Source organism: Rhinoraja longicauda, chromosome 29 (assembly GCF_053455715.1).
Source record: "Rhinoraja longicauda isolate Sanriku21f chromosome 29, sRhiLon1.1, whole genome shotgun sequence".
NCBI lineage: Eukaryota > Metazoa > Chordata > Chondrichthyes > Rajiformes > Arhynchobatidae > Rhinoraja > Rhinoraja longicauda.
The window spans coordinates 15575362-15596391 of record NC_135981.1 but is presented as its reverse complement, the minus strand read 5'-3'; the positions used below and the strand labels follow the sequence as shown (position 1 = coordinate 15596391).

Sequence of the window (21030 nt, the reverse complement as noted above, 5' to 3'; positions counted from 1 at the left end):
GGGGGGGGGAAACGATGTATAGACTTGTAATGAACACTGGGGTTCTGCTAGAGGTCGCTAGGGTTTCCGCGAGAAATCCCCCCCCGCACGCCCTGGAAGTCTCTCCGAAAATGTGGCATCTAGGCTGGGCAAGGCAGTCAATCTCGACCTCATCGGGACTTCCATGGCCAATTGGTTGGTTGAATTTGCAACCTATGCCCGGGGCCCTGGAACTCCAACCCAGCTGAAGCCAGCACATCTATCCCCATAGCCGATTTCCTTGACCTGCTGGATAAACCAGCAAAGCTATGAAACCAAGAGTGCCAGAAAATCAGTGATGGAACTGTAATTAAATATTAAATTTAAGTGTAAGATTATATAACTAAATTAATTAAGACAGGGTTAAAATATATAACACAGCAGAAAAGCCAATTACCACCTTTTTGGGCTGATTATTAATTAATGTGCAAATTTACTTCAAAATGTTATTGGTATACATGACATATTCACACTATTTTGTAATGTCTGTTTTTACTTTGAAATGCACTAAAAGAGGCTTGAAAATGGTAATTTTTGGTGTACATTTTCAAAAATTTCCCCATTTATTTGACCCCCTTTGTACGCCTCGCGCAAGCCCTCGACTCTTTTCCTCTTTGTGTTACCTCACTCACATGCCTGAAATCTCCTCCTTAGATTTATATTGTCCTTCATTTATATTGTCCTGACGTGAGAGGACGCTGGCGTTGATTATTCGCCGCTTTTCCGTCAGGATAGTTTGTCTGTTTGTCTGTTTGTTTCTATGTTAATTGTATTTGTAAAGCGCTTTGTGCATGTGTTAAGGCGCTATATAAAATAAATATATTATTATTATTATTATTGCTCCTGTCAGCCACAGACTGACTGACCACTTTTGTTTTTGGTCTATCTTTAAAGGAGTAGGCTTTTTTCAAATAGTGCCTTTTTTTTTTAATGCTTCCCTTTCCTGTCCAGTCACATTTTGCAATATATTTCCCCAATTTACCACAGCCAGCTCATGTCTCATAACTTCATGGTTTATATATGTTTAAGACCTTAGTTTTAGATTGAATAACAATATATTACGTTTTGAAAATGATATATTATCAGCACTATTTTCCTTTTCACTATTTTCCCCTCACCTCCCCCCCTCACCTCCCCCCCTCACCTCACCTTCCCTCGCCTCCCCCCCTCACCTCCCCCCCTCACCTCTCCCCCCTCACCTCTCCCCCTCACCTCCTCTCCCCCCCTCACCTCCCTACCCCCTTCACCACCCCTTTCCTCCCCACTTTCTCCTCCCCCCCCCTTATCCTCTCCACCCCCCTCCCTCCCTAGGAGATAGATTTAAACTTAAAAATGTGAATAGCTTTCAAAATATAACACCGATTTCAATGAAACCGTTTCCATTTGCACCAAAGGGATGACAGTGAGTAAGGTAGACCTAAAATTGTCGTGCTATCGTGTACCGTTTAGGCTGTAGTTCAGGAACAAACAAATAAACAAACAAATGAGAGTTTTAGTATATAGATTGTCATCTTGCTAAATTTTGGATTAAAAACAGAAATTATAAAGTTCTTTAATGCACTTATCTATTTGCAGAGATAAATAAAATGTCTTTGTGCAAGTCAGAAATTGAACACGTGCACAAGGTTTTGTCGTTAATGTTGAAGAATTTGGAATGTCCGATATGGTAAGTATCAATTTTGTACACCTGCGTTGGCAGAAATTGAAAGGTGTGACCTTTTCACTATTTTGAATGCATTTATGAAAAATATATTTCCGGTTGGTTAGTATACAAATGTATATTTTTGGACGAAAAATTGGGATACTATTTGATTATGCCTACAGACTGCTTTCTCCCAATAATTTTTAAAAACCCTTATGGTATCGGATTTTGCCAGGACATGACAACTTTTGTATTGAGGATGCTCTTGATACTTGTACCAAGATCTGTGGCACTCCTGAGTTCACAGAACATTTTGGAATTATAAAATCAACCGAGAAACTATGTATAAAAACATTGCTTTGGTTAATTATTTCCAAATAGTTTTGATTATTTCAAAGTATTTAAAATAAAATAGTTAAATATTGAGGTAAATCCCTCTACCTCACCCTTCTGCATTCCAGTATCATTAACCTAATATTTGCTTTAATAACAAGAAATTAAAGCTCTTGCTATCATTCAAAGTTGCTTATGCTGTTTTGCTTCAATGTGTTTTATGTTTGATACTCATTTGTGAAATTAATATCCCTTTTTTATTTTAGCTTAGAATTAATTAAAGAACCCGTGTCAACCAAATGTGACCATCAGTTCTGTAGGTAAGTAAAATTGTTATTTTCTGTTTCTGAACTAGTGTCATAGAAAATAGGTGCAAGCGTAGGCCATTCGGCCCTTTGAGCCAGCACCAACATTCAATATGATCCTGGCTGATCATCTAAAATCAGTACCCTGTTCTCCCCATATCCCTTGATTCCATTAGCCCAGAGCTATATTGCTCTCTTGAAAACATCCAGTGAATTGGCCTCCACTCCCTTCTGTGGCAGAGAATTCCACAGATTCACAACTCTCTGGGTGAAAACGTTTTTCCTCATCTCAGTCCTAAATGCCTACCCCTTATGCTTAAACTGTGACCCATGGTTCTGGACTCCACCAACATTTTTCCTGCATCTAGTCTGTCCAATCCCTTGAGAATTTTATGTTTCTATAAGATCCCCTTTCATCCTTCTAAATTCCAGTGAATCCATTCGATCCATTCGAAGCCCAGTCGATCCATTCTTTCATTTTATGTCAGTTCCGCCATCACGAGAATTAACTCGGTGAACCTACGTTGCACTCCCTCAATGGCAAGAGTGTCCTTCCTCAAATTAGGAGACCAAAACTGCACACAATACTGAGGTGTGGTCTCAACAGGGCCCTGTACAACTACAGTAGGACCTCCTTGCTCCTATACTCAAATCCTCTCACTATGAAGGCCAACATGCCATTTGCTTTCTTCACTGCCTGCTGTACCTGCATACTTACTTTCAATGACTGATGTATAAGGACATTGGTGCACCTCCCCTTTTCCTAATCTGACACCATTCAAATAATAAACTGCCGCCTTGTTCTTGCCACCAGAGTGGATAACCTCACATTTATCTACATTATACTGCATCTGCCATGCATCTGCTCACCCACCCAACCTATCCCAAGTCATCCTGTAGCCTCATAGCATCCTTCTCGCAGCTCACACTGCCACTCAGCTTGTGTCATCCGCAAACTTGATGTTACATTTAATTCCTTCGTCTCAATCGTTGATATATATTGTAAATAACTGGGGTCCCAGCACTGAGCCTTGCGGTACCCCACTAGTCGCTGCCTGCCATTCTGAAAAGGACCCATTAATTCCTACTTTGCTTTCTGTCTGTCAACCAGTTCTCTATCTAGGTCAATACCCTGCCCCCAAAACCATGTGCTCTATTTTTGCACACTAATATTTTGTGTGGGACCTTGTCAAAGGCTTTTTGAAAGTCCAGATACACCACATCCACTGGTTCTCCTTTATCCATTCTACTTGTTACATCCTCAAAAAAATTCCAGAAGATTAGTCAAGCATGATTTCCCCTTCATTGAGCATGTGATAAGGCGCTATATAAAATAAATGGATTATTATTATTATTATAAATCCATGCTGACCGTGACCAATCCCGTTACTGCTTTCCCAATGCGCTGCCTTAACATCTTTAATAATCAACTCAAGCATCTTCCCCACTAATGATGTCAGGTTAATTGGTCTATAACTCTCTGTTTTCTCTCTCCCTTATTTCTTAAAAAGTGGGGTTACATTAACTACCCTCCTGTCCACAGCAACTGATCCAGAGTCTCTAGGACATTGGAAAATGATCACCAATGCATCCACGATTTCTAGGGCCACCTCCTTGAGTACTCTGGGATGCAGATCATCAGGCCCTGGGGAGTTATCTGCCTTCAGTCCCAGCTGTTTACCAAACACCATTTCCTGGCTAATGTGGATTTCCTTCAATTCCTCCCCCCCCCCCCCCCCAACATCCTCGAGTATTTCTGGTTGATTGTATGTGTCTTTCTTAGTGAAGACAGAACCAAAGTACTTGTTTAACTGGACTTCCATTTCCTTGTTTAACATGTGGAGAAAGTTTCAAGATTTACATTTGGCAACAATGAAAGAGCAGAGATATATTTCCACGATTGGTTGGTATACGATTTTGAGAGAAATATGAGGGTGTTGTGTTCACATGTGACCGAAGGCCTTGTCCTTCACCGTGATGGAGGTTGCGGATTTGGGAGGTGCTGTCAGAGTAGCCTGGGCTACTGGTATAGTACGTACAATGTGTGCTTGCAGTAGTTGTGGAGAGAATGATTGTTTAGCATAGTAGGTAGGTGCCATTCAAACTAGCTGCTTTATTCTAGGTGTTGTCTAACTTTGAATGTTGTTATGCTGTTGCTGTGGTGCTTAAATCCTCTTCAGAAAGACAAACAACGTACTGTACAACAACATTATCTCCACAACTACTGCAAGTTAGCATTGTATGCACTGTACCAGTGCAAGTATGCGCGCAGGCTACTCTATGTGCCACATGTTACACGTACTGTTTGCTACATGTTAATTCCTGCTTCAAAATATGGTTATTCCTTCTCTCCATTTCCTCGCCTGCCTCCTGGTAAAAGCTTCATTTGTACCTTCTATCTTTTTTCCTGCAAGTAAAGCAATTCTCAGTCTGTGGCAGATTATATCCTGTATGCTTTAATTGTACATAGCAACCCCTTGTGTGGGATTCATCAAAAGCATTTGAAACTTACACAGTGCCACATCCGCTGGTTCTCTCTTACCTAATCTACCGTTACATCCTAGAAAATTCCAGTCGATTTGCTGAACTTGATTTTCCGCTTCATAAACCCGTGCTAACTTTGTCCAATTGCATCATTTATAATGGTGTCTAGCATTTCCCCCACCACTGATGTTGGACTCAATCGTCTGCAATTCCTTGCTGCTTTTCCCCCCTTCTTATAGTAGTACGGTTAGTTTTGCCATCTCTTACTTCATCACTGCTGCTGGTGCCTTTAGATAAACCCCACTATTTTTCCAAATAACCTCTGTAGATAAGGCAGATTTGTAGTTCAATTTCATCACTATATTTCAGAAATAACCATGTGATATATAAGGAAGAAAGACCAGAATTTTAAACGTTGCATAGGTTTAATGCAACTTTTAAACACTAGTCAGGGATTGGAAGCGATTAGAAAGCAGAATTTGTGTCTACTTTGTTTTGCAGGTTTATCTTTGAAGAGTTCCCAATGAGTAATGGTCTTGTGTATTTATTAAGACCCTTCATGTGTGCGGATGTTTTCTTTTCCCTGGGTGACTTTTTACATTTCTTTAAATAAGGTTTTGTATATTGAAGCTGTTTGGCAAGAGAAAAGGCAGTATACTGTGCCCACTGTGCAAGAACCAACTTACCAAGAGGTAGGTCAGTGCTAAGGTAAAAAGTATATCAAAACATTTTGTGTAAGTTGAAAAGCCGAAGCCCTAGGTTAGTGGTTTCCTGTGCAGTTATAAAGAAGCCCAGTGCAAAGTGGAGGAACATTTTTCAGCTTAGCACTTTGAAGCCTACAGGACTTGATATGTAATTCTCAAATTTTGAATAGCTCGCTCTTTCTCGTCGTATCAGGACTAGCCATTTTTGCTCGCCATCCTTGTTTCCATTTACTTTTTATAAAGTCTGGCCTGCTGGTCATGCCCCTTTGGGATGCACTATGCAATGTTATCGAGACTGCACACCGTTACTAACACTTTGCCTAGTTAAAGGAGCCTCACTTCCCCTTAATGGCTATATTATTTTAACCAATTGGAGATATTCTTTTTGTACCAAAACAGTGCACCCCCCACCCCCTCTTAAACTGATTCTGGCTTTTGTTCTGATGAAGGGTCAGTCTGGGGAGCCCAGTCTGCATTTGGTCTCTGATTTGGAGGTGGCCACGTTGTGAGCATTGAATGCAATGCATTGAGTAAAGACAGTGCGAAGTGATGGCAGCTGTGTTTTTAAATGTTAGCTTTTTATTTCCCTTGTAAGTTTTCGCTGTGGTTAATATAAAAGTTGTGTAATTATCATTTATACTTAAAATATCTAGGCTACAGCCACATTCATTGTGCTAGAAGGTAGTCAGACTGAAGAAGGGTCTCGACCCTGAACGTCACCTATTCCTTCTCTCCAGAGATGCTGCCTTACCCGCTGAGTTATAACCATATAACCATATAACAACTACAGCACGGAAACAGGCCCGTTCGGCCCTACCAGTCCATGCCGACCACTCTCTCTGACCTAGTCTCATCTACCTGTTCTCAGACCATAACCCTCCAATCCCCTCTTATCCATATACCTATCCAATTTACTCTTAAATAATAAAATCGAGCCTGCCTCCACCACTTCCACCGGAAGCCCATTCCATACAGCCACCACCCTCTGAGTAAAGATGTTACCCCTAAACTTTTGTCCCTCAATTCTGAAGCTATGTCCCCTTGTTGGAATCTTCCCCACTCTCAAAGGGAAAAGCCTACCCACGTCAACTCTGTCCGTCCCTCTTAAAATTTTAAAAACCTCTATCAAGTCCCCCCTCAACCTTCTACGCTCCAAAGAATAAAGACCCAACCTGTTCAACCTCTCTCTGTAGCTTAAGTGCTGAAACCCAGGCAACATTCTAGTAAATCTCCTCTGTACCCTCTCCATTTTGTCGACATCCTTCCTATAATTTGGCGACCAGAACTGCACACCATACTCCAGATTCGGCCTCACCAATGCCTTGTACAATTTTAACATTACATCCCAACTTCTATATTCGATGCTCTGATTTATAAAGGCAAGCATACCAAACGCCTTCTTCACCACCCTATCCACATGAGATTCCACCTTCAGGGAACAATGCACAGTTATTCCCAGATCCCTCTGTTCCACTGCATTCCTCAATTCCCTACCATTTACCCTGTACGTCCTATTTTGATTTGTCCTACCAAAATGCAGCACCTCACACTTATCAGCATTAAACTCCATCTGCCATCTTTCAGCCCACCCTTCCAAAAGGCTCAAATCTCTCTGTAGACTTTGAAACTCTACTTCATTATTAACTACACCACCTATCTTAGTATCATCTGCATATTTACTAATCCAATTTGCCACACCATCATCCAGATCATTAATGTAAATGACAAACAACAGTGGACCCAACACAGATCCTTGGGGTACTCCACTAGACACTGGCCTCCAACCTGACATACAATTGTCAACCATTACCCTCTGGTATCTCCCATTCAGCCATTGTTGAATCCATCTTGCAACCTCACTATTAATACCCAACGATTTAACCTTCTTAATCAACCTTCCATGTGGAACCTTGTCAAATGCCTTACTGAAGTCCATATAGACAACATCCACAGCCTTGCCCTTATCAATTTCCCTGGTAACCTCTTCAAAAAATTCAAGAAGATTAGTCAAACATGACCTTCCAGGCACAAATCCATGTTGACTGTTTCTAATCAGGCCTTGTTTATCCAAATAATTATATATATTGTCCCTAAGTATCTTTTCCATTAATTTTCCCACCACAGACGTCAAACTAACAGGTCTATAATTGCTAGGTTTACTTTTAGAACCTTTTTTAAACAAAGGCACAACATGCGCAATGCGCCAATCTTCAGGCACCATCCCCGTTTCTAATGACGTTTGAAATATTTCCGTCATAGCCCCTGCTATTTCTGCACTAACTTCCCTCAATGTCCTAGGGAATATCCTATCAGGACCTGGAGACTTATCCACTTTTATATTTTTCAAAAGTGTCCGTACCTCCTCTTCTTTAATCCTCATAATTTCCATCACTACTCTACTTGTTTTGCTTACCTCACATAATTCAATATCCTTCTCCTCGGTGAATACCGAAGAAAAGAAATTGTTTAATATCTCCCCCATTTCTTCCGGCTCAGCACATAGCTGTCCACTCTGACTCTCTAATGGACCAATTTTATCCCTCGCTATCCTTTTGCTATTGACATATCTGTAGAACCCCTTGGGGTTTACTTTTACATTACTTGCCAAAGCAGCCTCATATCTTTTTTTCGCTTTTCTAATTTCCTTCTTAAGATTCCTTTTACATTCTTTATATTCCTCAAGAACCTCATTTACTCCCTGCCGCTTATATTTATTGTATATCTCCCTCTTTTTCCGAACCAAGTGTCCAATTTCCCTGGAAAACCATGGCTCTTTCAAATTATTATTCTTTCCTTTCCACCGAACAGGGACATAAAGACTCTGTACTCTCAAAATTTCACCTTTAAATATCCTCCATTTCTCTATTATATCCTTTTCATAAAACAAAAAGTCCCATTTCACTCCTTTTAAATCCTTTCTCATCTCCTCAAAATTAGCCTTTCTCCAATCCAAAATCTCAACCCTTGGTCCAGATTTGACCTTCTCCATAATTATATTGAGACTAATGGCATTGTGATCACTAGACCCAAAGTGCTCCTCAACACATACCTCCGTCACCTGACCCGTCTCATTTCCCAACAGGAGGTCCAACACTGCCCCTTCTCTGGTAGGTACCTCTACGTATTGCTGCAAAAAACTATCCTGCACACATTTTACAAACTCCAAACCATCCAGTCCTTTAACAGAATGTGATTCCCAGTCTATGTACGGAAAATTGAAATCACCCACAATCGCTACTCTGTGCTTACTACTAATATCTGCTATCTCCTTACATATTTGCTCTTCCAATTCTCGTTCCCTATTTGGCGGTCTATAATACACCCCTATAAGTGTTGCTAAACCTTTCTCATTTCTGAGTTCCACCCAAACAGCCTCCCTAATCGAGCCTTATCATATCATATCATATCATATATATACAGCCGGAAACAGGCCTTTTCAGCCCACCAAGTCCGTGCCGCCCAGCGATCCCCGTACATTAACACTATCCTACACCCACTAGGGACAATTTTTTTAAAACATTTACCCAGCCAATCAACCTACATACCTGCACGTCTTTGGAGTGTGGTAGGAAACCGAAGATCTCGGAGAAAACCCACGCAGGTCACGGGGAGAACGTACAAACTCCTTCTAGTCTGTCCTGCCAAAGCACTGCTGTGATATCCTCCCTGACAAGCAATGCAACACCCCCACCTCTTGCCCCTCCGATTCTTTCACATCTGAAACAATGAAATCCTGGAATATTTAATTGCCAATCGCAACCCTCCTGCAACCATGTTTCACTGATCGCCACAACATCATACTTCCAGATGTCAATCCAGGCTCTAAGCTCATCCACCTTTCTTACAATGCTCCTAGCATTAAAATATACACATTTAAGGGACCCATCATTTCTTTTTCTCAGTTTATTTCTTTTCCCTTCTTTCTCTCCTACATATTGGGTCTCAGTGTTTCCCTTTTCTGCCTCCTGCCTCACACACTGCCTATTAGCTATCTGTGTTTGAGTCCCTCCCCCCAACCGTGCTAGTTTAAAGTCTCCGCAATTACCTTAGCAAATCTCCCCACCAGGATATTGGTTCCTCTCAGGTTCAGATGCAACCCGTCCTTTTTGTACAGGTCATACTTCCCCCAGAAGAGGTCCCAATGATCCAGAAACTTGAATCCCTGCTCCCTGCACCAGTTCCTCAGCCACGTATTTATCCTCCACCTCACTCCATTCCTATTCTCACTATCGCGTGGCACAGGCAGTAAGCCTGAGATTATTGCTTTGGAAGTCCTTTTTTTTTAACTCTCTTCCTAGCCCCCTAAATTCTCCTTTCAAGACCTCTTCCCTTATCCTACCTATATTGTTGGTACCTATATGTACCACGACCTCTGGCTCCTCTGCCTCCCCTTTCAGGATATCCTGGACACGCTCAGACACATCCCGGACACCGGCACCAGGGAGGCAAACCACCATCCGGGTCTCCCGACTGCGTCCACAGAATCGCCTATCTGACCCCCTCACTATAGAGTCCCCTATTACTATCGCTCTCTTCGTCCTTTCCCTACCCTTCTGAGCAACAGGGCCGGACTCCGTGCCAGAGGCCCGGGCACCGTCGCTGCCCCCAGGTAGGCCGTTCCCCCCAACAGTACTTAAACAGGAGTACTTATTTCCAAGGGGTACAGCCACCGGGGTACTCTCTAGTCCCTGCCTCTGCTCCTTGCCCCCCCTAACCGTGACCCACTTGTCTACCTCCCGTGGTCTTGGAGTGACCACCTCTCTGTAACTCCTCTCTACAACCTCCTCACTCTCCCTGACCAGACGGAGGTCATCAATCTGCCGCTCCAGGTTCCTAATACGGTCCCTTAGGAGCCCCATCTCGTCACACCTGGCGCAGATGTGGATGTCTGGAAGACTATCAGACTCCCAGATTCCCCACATCCGACACCCAGAACAATAAACTGCCCTGGCACTCATACTCCCCAAACAAAGCCCCGTACTCGGTTTCTAAACCTACCGCCCGGCCGCTGCTCCAACCGCTCCAACCGCCCACCCAAAAGAACTGAGTGATCTCCTGGGAGAGGCGAAAAACCGGATAAAAAACCCAGGCCAATTTGGGGGAAAAAAATCCGGGAAATTCCTCTCCGACCCCAAGCTACTCCGACCCCGAGTTACTCCAGCATTTTGTGTCTACCTTCGATTTAAACCAGCATCTGCAGTTCTTCCCTACCTATTCATTGTGCTAGAGGTCACAAAGGACCTAGAAGTATTTATTACATGTTACAATTAATTTCAGGAGTCTCCAGGAAAGCACTCGATTTAAACAACTTGCAGAGGGAATTGTCAAAACAATCCGTGCATTTGAATTGGACACGGGTTATGAATGTAAGTATCTAATTGTATTTCTCAACATGCTAAAGCTGTACTGTATAATTATTGTTGGTGATATTGTGTATTCAGTATTTAAATATTATTTGTGACATTATCTCGGAGGCAGGACAATGCAAACACTAGGACACTACTCAAAAATTCAAATGTTATTTCTCGAAACAAAAATGCAACAGGGGTGAAAACAGTGTGCAGCATTAATGCAAATTAATTCTGTGTTCTAATTCATGGGTTAATTCAAGATTCAAGATTCAAGATAGCTTTATTGTCATCCAAATTGGACGAAATTCAGTCACCCACAGTCCAACAACAAAAGCATCGAAATAGGCATTAAAATTACACAACCCCAAAAACACACAAAAGAAGAAACATCCATCAAGAAAACATCCATCACAGTGAGTCTCCTCCAGTCCTCTCCTCACTGTGATGGAAGGCCACAATGTCTTTTCCCTTCTCCTGCCGTCCTCTCCCACGGTCAGGTTGTTGTGGTTGCAGGCCGCGCCGGACGGTCCGCAGAGGGCCGAGCCTAAGGCGAGTCGCAGCCGCTCCCGCAGCCTCCGAAGACGGCCGGCTCCGCCGATGATAAGTCCGATCCGGGGCGGGTGAACACGCTGCCGCTGTTGCTGCACGTCGGGGCGGTCGTGGCTCCCGACATTGAAGCCCCCGCCCAGCAGAGAAAAATCCCGCGGCCTATCTTAGGCCGCGCCGGACGGTGAAATGTCCGCGACCCAAGCCCCGCGATCCGGGGCGGGCGAACACGCTGCCGCTGCCGGAGCTCCCGATGTCGGCATCCACGTGGCCCGAGCCTAAGGCGAGTCGCAGCCGCTCCCGCAGCCTCCGAAGACGGCCGGCTCCGGTGATGGTAAGTCCGGTCCGGAACCAGAGCCCTTGAGGCCGCCAGCTCCAGGAGTTGGGCCGATGGTAGGCCGCAGCAGGAACGGAGACACGGCCCAGAAAACAAAGGTCGGGTCTCCGTTCGGAAGGGACACATAATACAATTTTACAGTTCCCCCCCTCCCCCCCACATACACACATAGTACACAAACACAAAAACACGACATCACATCGACAATTAAGACACAAAAAAACAACAAAACACAAAGACAAATGGACCGCAGGTAAGCCGCAGCTGCTAGGGCAGCGCCGCCATTTTACCGTTTAATGTCCTCAAAGATTGCATGAAAGGTGTTTAATGCCAAGTGCTAACCATTCGGGTGTTGACAGTACAATCCAATTCCATCGCTATTGAATATTTGGCAAGCGCGAGTAATTTGGAGCTTTGAATTGAAATTATGGGCAGCCTGTCACTGGAATTGAGTGCACTTGACTTTGTACCAGTAATGCAATTGTACTGTAAAGAATCCTATTGTTTTTATTCCATGTGGATTTTTTTCCTGGTCATTATTTATTGACCCTGTCATTTATTACATTTGGAGAAAATTAGGATAATAGTTTTTCTTTATTGCATTCGCTGTATAACATGCTAAATTCAGCTGGGGACTTGCAAAAAAATCTATTTGTGACATTGAGGCCTATTTCATTGATCGGCTTCGTTTCATTTGGGTGCCTCTCCTCAAACGCAAACCTGAAATTCCTAGACCATAATAATTTCAGTCACCAGTTGAATGTTATCTGCCTAATATATGAAACGTAGCAAACATTCCTGTATAAATTTTGCAGTGTTGGCTGAATAAGGATTAAAATGTTCCTTTGAGCATTTCTAAAAATTAATGGTCTTTCATTGCCTTGGGTTACCCGGCATTTCATGGCCAAATAAAATTATTTTTATATGTACTAATCCAGTAAACCCAGCACCAATTTTTGTCCACGCAAATGGCGATGCAAGCAGGACTAGACAATGTGTTTTTTATGCATATTGGCTGAGATATCCCTGAACTCCTCCTCACTTCTCCCTAGAAGTACTGCCCTGGGATCCATGTATCAACCCAAGGGATCAGTTTAACATTTCGTCTGAAGGATAACATCTTCACTAATGCAGAATCTCTCAGTCCTGCATGCAATTTGTATCCAATTTGTGTGCAGACTCAAATCTCTGCCCTTTTTAATTCCAGGAGAAAATGTTACCAACATTGCCTTTTGTACTTATGGAGAAAGCTTTCAAAAGTGAGCTGTTTTAAATGTGCTGATTAAATGTGGTTTTATACATAAGGTAGTAATTGAAGTCTTTTTTTTTCTTCTGATGCATCGTTTCCACTAGTCTCCATTGATGACTCTCAGAAAACAATTCCAGCTGAGATCAACTCTTACAAACAGTTATGGAAAGATGACAGCAGTGCCCAGAGCAACAACACCCCACAGACAATATTAGCTGCTGGAGTCTCTAAAAGTCGCACTTTGGTACTGCAGTAATCTGTTTTATATCTGTAGTGTTATTGGCCTGGAAATTGTTGGAGCAGCGTTTCTTCGCAAGTGCTATGAATTGGATTTATTTTAAAACCTCTTTCCTTCAGGCAATATTTTTCAACTGCACATTGCTCTCCTGAATATAAATAACAATGGTCTGTTGCCTTAGCCATTAAAATATTATGGGCCTAATGGAAGAAAAGTGTAGATCGGAGAAGAAGAAGGGGAACCTCCACCATGTTATAATCAGCATAAATTGAGATATTTAAAATTCCCGGTTGAAGCTGTCTCATCCACAAGCTCTATCAATGCAAAACGACAGTCACCAATTTCCGTGTGAGATTCTTCAGTATATTACAAATACAACAATATTTTGTCTTAATGGGGATGGTTCTTTTTGCTGTGATTTGTAGATGTTACTGAAAAGGCTGGCATTTAATGGCCTCTTCTAAATGCTGATTCATTCCTGCAGTGAATGTGGTGAAACTATTTCCCAGGGTATGGTGTTAGAGATACTCCATTGTTTAAGCTCCGTGATGAAGTAATGGCAATATATTTCCAGATGCTGATAATGTTTGATTTGTAGGAGTAGGATTCCATTGTGTGCCCTATCATCCACCCTCCAGGTGGTAGTGATTGCAGTTTTGGGATGTACTTTTGAAGAAGACTTGGTGGGTTGGTGCAAATGGTTCACCTTTAACTATTGTGTGCTAATAATGGAGTGAATGGATGGGATGTTCATCTAACAGGTTGTATTATTAGGAGGCAAGTCACTCTACTGAACACCCAAGCTGTAGCCACTGTATTTGTGTAGTTGATCAATGCAGTTCTCCAATGTACATATAGATATAACTTTTTTATTGTTTATTATGGGTTTTTATAGAGTAATATGTTTACATGCCTGTTATGCTGTTGTAAGTAAGAATTTCATTGTTCTGTTTCGGGACAGTAAAACAAAAGTAAAACAAAATTTGAGGACGTTCCTTTAGGAAGGAGATGAGGAGGAATTTCTTTAGTCAGGGTGGTGAATCTGGAATTCATTGCCGCAGAAGGCTGTGGAGGCCACGACAATGAATATTTTTAAGGCAAAGATAGATAGATTCTTGATTAGTACGGGTGCGGGGTTATGGGGAGAAGCGGGAGAATGGGGTTTGAAGGGACAGGTAGACTTGATGAGCCGAATGGCCTAATTCTACTCCTATCACATTAACTTATTTTTGAATGAAATTGATGTAGTCAGCAGTAAACATTCATTCTTATGATACGTTGGAGAGTATGTCATAGATGAAATAGCCAAAGATAGTTAGGCCTAGGGAAGAGCTGCAATGATTTAACTTTAATGCTTTCTTCTATCCGTTGCATACAGTAACTTAAAGTTTACATGGCCATTGTGTCGGTCTTTTATTTTTGAGTGTCTGATGCTCTTATGTAGTCTTCCATAGTCGATGGTAAAGTGAGGGATTTGAGGTTATGGCTATACAAAATTATGATAGCATAGAACTTGGTTGCGACTGATGTTATCTAGTAACTTGGAAAAGATCAGCTTTGAATTGCTTAATGTTCTGTGAAACTTTCCCACTACTGCAAAGGAAAAATGGAGAATATCCTCCATGTAACGACAAATTTGTCTCCACAATGTTAGTCTGGATTTTGGTTATAGTGGACAAAATTGTTGTAACTAAGGCTATGGTTCTGTGTAAAGAACTCTCAAGGGTTAACAAATTCTATTAGCACAAAACTCGCTTTAAAAACTAATAGAAACAACTTAAAGTGGCACAAAGTTGCTGAAGGTTCTAGATTGGGAAAATGGCATTTAAGCACTAACGAGGCAATTGCTATGTGGTACAAAAGTTCATTTGGTATCATGTTAGCAGTAGTGTACAGTGTGAAATAAACTTACACTAAATACAACAGTCTTGAAACAAATTCTCGACGTGCCCTTAGCACAAAATAGACGAGAGAAATCAAGTTTTACAACAGAAGTCTATTCACTGAAAAAATTACCCCCTTAATCGGTGGTTATAGCGGATGCCATTGCCTCACCCCCGGGATGGCCCGTTATAATTAGGGTTATCTATATTGGGTTACTCATAATCTGCAATGCAACCAATTTGGCAGCTTCAGCATTCAAACATCTATTTTACTACTGAATTATTCTAAATGATAAAGATTGATATTGCTATGTGAGGGAAGACATAGGGACTGACGAGGTAGAGTCACTGTAGATTGAGTTGAGGAATTGTAAAGGCAAGAAGACACTAATTGGTGTTATCTACAGACCCCCAAATAGTAGCCCGGATGTAGGGTGTAAGATGCAGCAGGAGTTAAAACTGGCATGTAAGAAAGGTAATGCCACTGTGGTGATGGGGGATTTCAATATGCAGGTAGACTGGGAAAATCAGGTTGGTTCTGGACCCCAAGAAAGAGAGTTTGTTGAGTGCCTCCGAGATGGATTCTTAGAGCAGCTTGTAATGGAGCCTACCAGAGAAAAGGCATTTCTGGATTTAGTGTTGTCCAATGAACCGGATTTGATAAGAGAACTCGAGGTAAAGAGACCGCTTGGAGGTAGTGATCATAATATGATTAGTTTTAATCTGCAATTTGAGAAGGAGAGGGTTAAATCGGAAGTGTCAGTGTTGCAGTTGAACAAAGGGGACTATGAAGGCATGAGAGAGGAGCTGGCCAGGGTGGACTGGAAAGGGATCCTAGCAGGAATGACGGTGGAACAGCAATGGCAGGAATTTCTGGGCATAATCCGGAAGACGCAAGTTCATTTCATTCCAAAAAGGAAGAAAGATTCTAAGGGAAGTAGGAGGCAACCGTGGCTGACAAGGGACGTTGGGGATGGAATAAAACTAAAAGAAAAGATGTATAACACAGCAAAGAGTAGTCGGAAGCCAGAGGATTGGGAAACTTTCATAGGACAACAGAAGGTAACAAAACAGGCAATACGGGCTGAAAAGATGAAGTACGAGGGGAAGCTGGCCAAGAATATAAAGAAAGACAGTAAAAGCTTCTTTAGATATGTTGAGAGAAAAAGAGTAGCAAAGTCAAATGTGGGTCACTTGAAGGCAGACACGGGTGAAATTATTATGGGTAACAAGGAAATGGCAGAAGAGTTAAACAGGTACTTCGGATCTGTCTTCACTAAGGAAGACACAAACAATCTCTCAGATGTACTGGAGGACAGAGGATCTAGAAGAACTGAAAGACATTTTCATTAGGTGAGAAATAGTATTGTGTAGACTAATGGGACTGAAGAATGATAAATCCCCTGGGCCTGATGGTCTGCATCCCAGGGTCCTCAGGGAGATGGCTCTGGAAATAGTGGACGCATTGGTGATCATTTTCCAATGTTCAATAGATTCAGGATCAGTTGGATTGGAGGATAGCTAATGTTATCCCACTTTTCAAGAAAGGAGGGAGAGAGAAAACGGGGAATTACAGACCAGTTAGCCTGACTTCGGTGGTGGGAAAGATGCTGGAGTCAATTATTAAAGAGGTAATAACGGTGCATTTGGATAGCAGTAAAAGGATAAGTCCAAGTCAGCATGGATTTATGAAAAGGAAATTATGCTTGACTAATCTTCTGGATTTTTTTGAGGATGTGACAATGGATGAAGGGGAGCCAGTGGATGTAGTGTATCTAGACTTTCAGAAAGCCTTTGATAAGGTCCCGCAAGGGAGATTAGTGACTAAAATTAGAGCACATGGTATTGGGGGTTGGGTGTTGACATGGATAGAAAATTGGTTGGCAGACAGGAAGCAAAGAGTAGGAGTAAACGGGTCCTTTTCAGAATGTCAGGCAGTGGCGAGTGGAGTGCCGCAAGGCTCGGTGTTGGGGCCGCAACTGTTTACCATATATATTAATGATTTGGAAGAGGGAATTAGAAGCAACACTATCAGGTTTGTGGATGACACAAAGCTGGGTGGCAGTGTAAATTGTGAAGAGGATGTTAGGAGGTTGCAGGGTGACCTGGACAGGTTGAGTGAGTGGGCAGATGCGTGACAGATGCAGTATAATATAGATAAATATGAGGTTATCAACTTTGGCGGCAAAAACAAGGAGGCAGATTATTATCTCAATGGAGTTAGGTTAGGTATGGGGGAGGTGCAGCGAGACCTGGGTGTCCTTGTACACCAGTCACTGAAAGTTGGCATGCAGGTACAGCAGGCAGTGAAGAAAGCTAATGGAATGTTGGCCTTCATAATAAGAGGATTTCAGTATCGGAGTAAAGAGGTTCTTCTGCAGTTGTATAGGGCCCTGGTAAGACCACATCTGGAGTATTGTGTACAGTTTTGGTCTCCTAATTTGAGGAAGGATATCATTGGAATTGAGGCAGTGCAGCGTAGGTTCACAAGATTGATCCCTGGGATGGCGGGACTGTCATATGAGGAAAGATTGAAAAGACTAGGCTTGTATTCACTGGAGTTAAGAAGGATGAGGGGATCTTGTAGAAACATATAAAATTATAAAAGGACTGGACAAGCTAGATGCAGGAAAAATGTTCCCAATGTTGGGCAAGTCCAGAACCAGGGGCCACAGTCTTAGAATAAAGGGGAGGCCATTTAAAACTGAGGTGAGAAAAAACGTTTTCACCCAGAGAGTTGTGAATTTGTGGAATTCTCTGCCACAGAGGGCAGTGGAGGCCAAATCACTGGATGGATTTGAGAGAGAGTTAGATAGAGCTCGCATGGCTAGTGGAATCAAGGGATATGGGAAGGCAGGCACGGGTTATTGATTGGGGACGATCAGCCATGATCACAATGAATGGCAGTGCTGGCTCGAAGGGCCGAATGGCCTCCTTCTGCACCTATTTTCTGTCTATGTCAAACAAAGTGTAAATTCTAAAAAATCTTGCTATCTCTTCTTTCCAATAGGCTGTTTGTCTCTGTCATCCAGCAGCTCTCAGTCTATCTTTTACTTATCTCACAAAAGGCACACTTTTAATTGTTTTTTTTGCGAATTGTAGACGCCATGAGCTTGTCTTTTCCCCTGTAATTGCTGCATCATTATATTTGAGGATTTTTTTGTTGTTTTCTGGTGAAATCTTATTTTGCATATATCCTTTGTCTCAGGTAGAGATTGTTTTATTCCAGCTTTGGTTTTGACTGTTTAAGTGGTGAAATTCCTAACATTTTTGGCACCTGCTCATCAAATTTTTAAGTCACAACCCCATGTCAACTGATTCGCATTCCAACAGTTTTGATTGTACATTTCTTGTGTCTCAATGAGGTCCTTTGAAAACTGAATTGAAACCATAGCTTTGCAATGTCTTCTGTGTATTTCTTGTATTGGTGCCTTTTGGTGTTTGTAGATGATTTATATACTTGATTTCTGATTGTAACAGGTATTACACCAGCACCAGTCAGTGGACTTTAAGTGATATTTACCAGGAATACCAATCATTGTGATGTAATCATTGCAGGTTTAGCATCATAATTATGACTGTTTACTAGGAAATAGCTGTATCATACACAACTTCACAACTTCTTAATTATATTACAAAAAGAAATACTGAAATAACTGCTCTCTTATACAGAATGTTTGCACTGGACTTCCTTTGACAGAAGTTGTCAGAAGAGTTTCCACAAGAAATAAAAGGCAGAAAATAGATGTTGAACCTGTTTATGTTGAGATTGGTAAGCATTTTAAAGATCAGCATGACTTTTTTTTTTCAGTGCAGTTTATTTGACTATGTCGCTGGATCCCCATCTCTTTCATCTTAATCTGGAGGTAAAAAATGTTGTTGCATTAAATTTCAACAATCTCAAACCTGCTGCCAGTGGCTTTTCCTTATTGTAAGTGTATGCTCTGATGGAGAGTTCCTTTGCTACACTGACGTGTCATGAAGAAAATATTTCACTAAACATAATCAGTTTGCAAATGAATGAACTGGCAACTGGCGTAATTGCTGTTTGGTAGAGGACATAATTGCTGTTTGTTTGTTGGCTACGGGGTACATTCCTGTTTCTCTTGGGTACAGCAAGGAATCTGTCTCTCCAATGACCTAGAAAGCCATTCAACTCATTGTGTCCATGTTAGCGTGGAAAGCAATCCTGTCCCTCCCTTATTTTCCTGCAATCTATTATTTTTGCACTCCCAGCAACCCCTTTAATTCTGCCCATTACAGGCTAATGTAGAGTGGTCAATTAATCTAGCAATGCATTTTTTTTTTAGATGTGGGAGGAAACTGCAGCACAAAGTAGTAACCAAGTGGCCATAGGGAGAATGTGTAAGGAACTGCAGATGCTGGTTTAAACCGAAGATAGACACAAGAAGCTGGAGTAACTCAGCGGGACAGACAGCATCTTTGAAGAGAAGCAATGGGTGATGAGGGAATTACTCAACCTTTCGTGTCTCCTCGGTGCTCCGCCCTTGCTCCCCCTCTCCCTTGTCTTTACCTTCCACCCCATCAGCCGTCGCATAGAACACATAATCCTCCAAAATTTCCGCCACCTCCAACGGGATCCCACCACTCGCCACATTTTCCTATCTCCGTGCCTTTCGCAGAGACCTCTCCCTTCGCCACTCCCTGGTCAACTCATCCCTTCCCACCCAAAAAACCCTCTCCCCAGGTACCTTCCCCAGCAACCACAGAAGGTGCAACACCTCCCTCGACTCTGTCCAGGGACCCCGATAGCCCTTTCAGGTTAGGCAGATGTTCACTTGCACCTCCTCCAACCTCATCTACTGTATCCGTTGTTCAAGATGTGGACTCTCGTACATCGGCGAGACCAAATGCAGACTGGGCGATTGTTTCGCAGAACACCTTCACTCGGCCCGCTTGAACCCACCTGATCTCGCAGTTGCTAGACCTTTTAATTCTCCTTCCCATTCCTACACAGACGTTTCTGTCCTCGGTCTCCTCCATTGTCAGAGTGAGGCTAAACGCAAATTGGAGGAACAGCATCTCATATTTCGCCTGGGCAGCTTACAGCCCAGTGGTATGAATATTGATTTCTCTCACTGCAGGTAGACCTGGCATTCCCTCTCTCTCTATCCGTCCCCCACCCGAGTCGCACTAGCTTCTCATTTTCACCCTACAGTGAACAATGGCCTGTATCCTTTATCATCGTTACATTTTTGCTTATCTTTCATTCATTGTTCTTTATCTCTCCACATCACCATCTATATCTCTTTTTTCCCTTTTCCCTAACCAGTCTGAAGAAGGGTCTCAACCTGAAACCTCACTCATTCCTTCTCTCCAGAGATGCTGCCTGTCCCGCTGAGTTACTCCAGCTTTTGGCCATAGGGAGAATGTGCAAACTCCATACACAAAGTACCAGGAGGTTTGGATTGAACCCAGATCTCCACTGCTGTGATCTCTACCAGCGATAGCACCTTGCTTCTCCCTGCACAGCAGATGGAGCAGTGCTTTATTTTGCATGGTAGTTATTCACACTAGCCGTACATTACTTTTTAATGTTAGATTTGAATATGCGTTCAATGTTGGAGTACATCTTAAACTTGAAGTATGTTATCTGAATGACGAAGGCTATTTAGTCAAACTTCATTTGTTTAGTATTTGTCTTTTGTATTGCAGATTCAGATTCTTCTGAGGAATCTTTGTTCAGAGCACATATTAAGGAAAAGTAAGTGAATCTTCACGGATCAGGAGTTGTATAAATGTATCCTGTCTGTAGTTTATGGCATTGTTTTGTGGCAGTGTGATAGTGGACAATCAGCCCTAAATTAGAAATTGCTGTGAGAAATAAATTAACAAAATTATCTTATTGAGAGTTGATTGTAGGGGCTTGTTGCCTGAATTGAATGCTTGAAATTGATAGTTTTCTATGGGAATTTATAT

The 21030-nt window shown here is 42.2% G+C and overlaps 1 protein-coding gene across 2 annotated transcripts in view; it reads left to right on the top strand.

Moving 5' to 3' along the window:
- The window catches only part of LOC144607482 (breast cancer type 1 susceptibility protein homolog), a 70867-nt gene that overhangs the window by 3821 nt on the left and 46016 nt on the right, over window positions 1-21030 (top strand). For both annotated transcript variants that reach the window (XM_078424356.1, XM_078424357.1), the window contains 7 exons: window positions 1594-1684; window positions 2260-2313; window positions 5397-5474; window positions 10764-10852; window positions 13074-13213; window positions 18763-18862; window positions 20767-20815. In XM_078424356.1, coding sequence (XP_078280482.1) covers window positions 1605-1684; window positions 2260-2313; window positions 5397-5474; window positions 10764-10852; window positions 13074-13213; window positions 18763-18862; window positions 20767-20815 — 590 coding nt within the window. In that variant the 5' untranslated portion in view covers window positions 1594-1604. The remainder of the gene's footprint in view (window positions 1-1593; window positions 1685-2259; window positions 2314-5396; window positions 5475-10763; window positions 10853-13073; window positions 13214-18762; window positions 18863-20766; window positions 20816-21030) is intronic.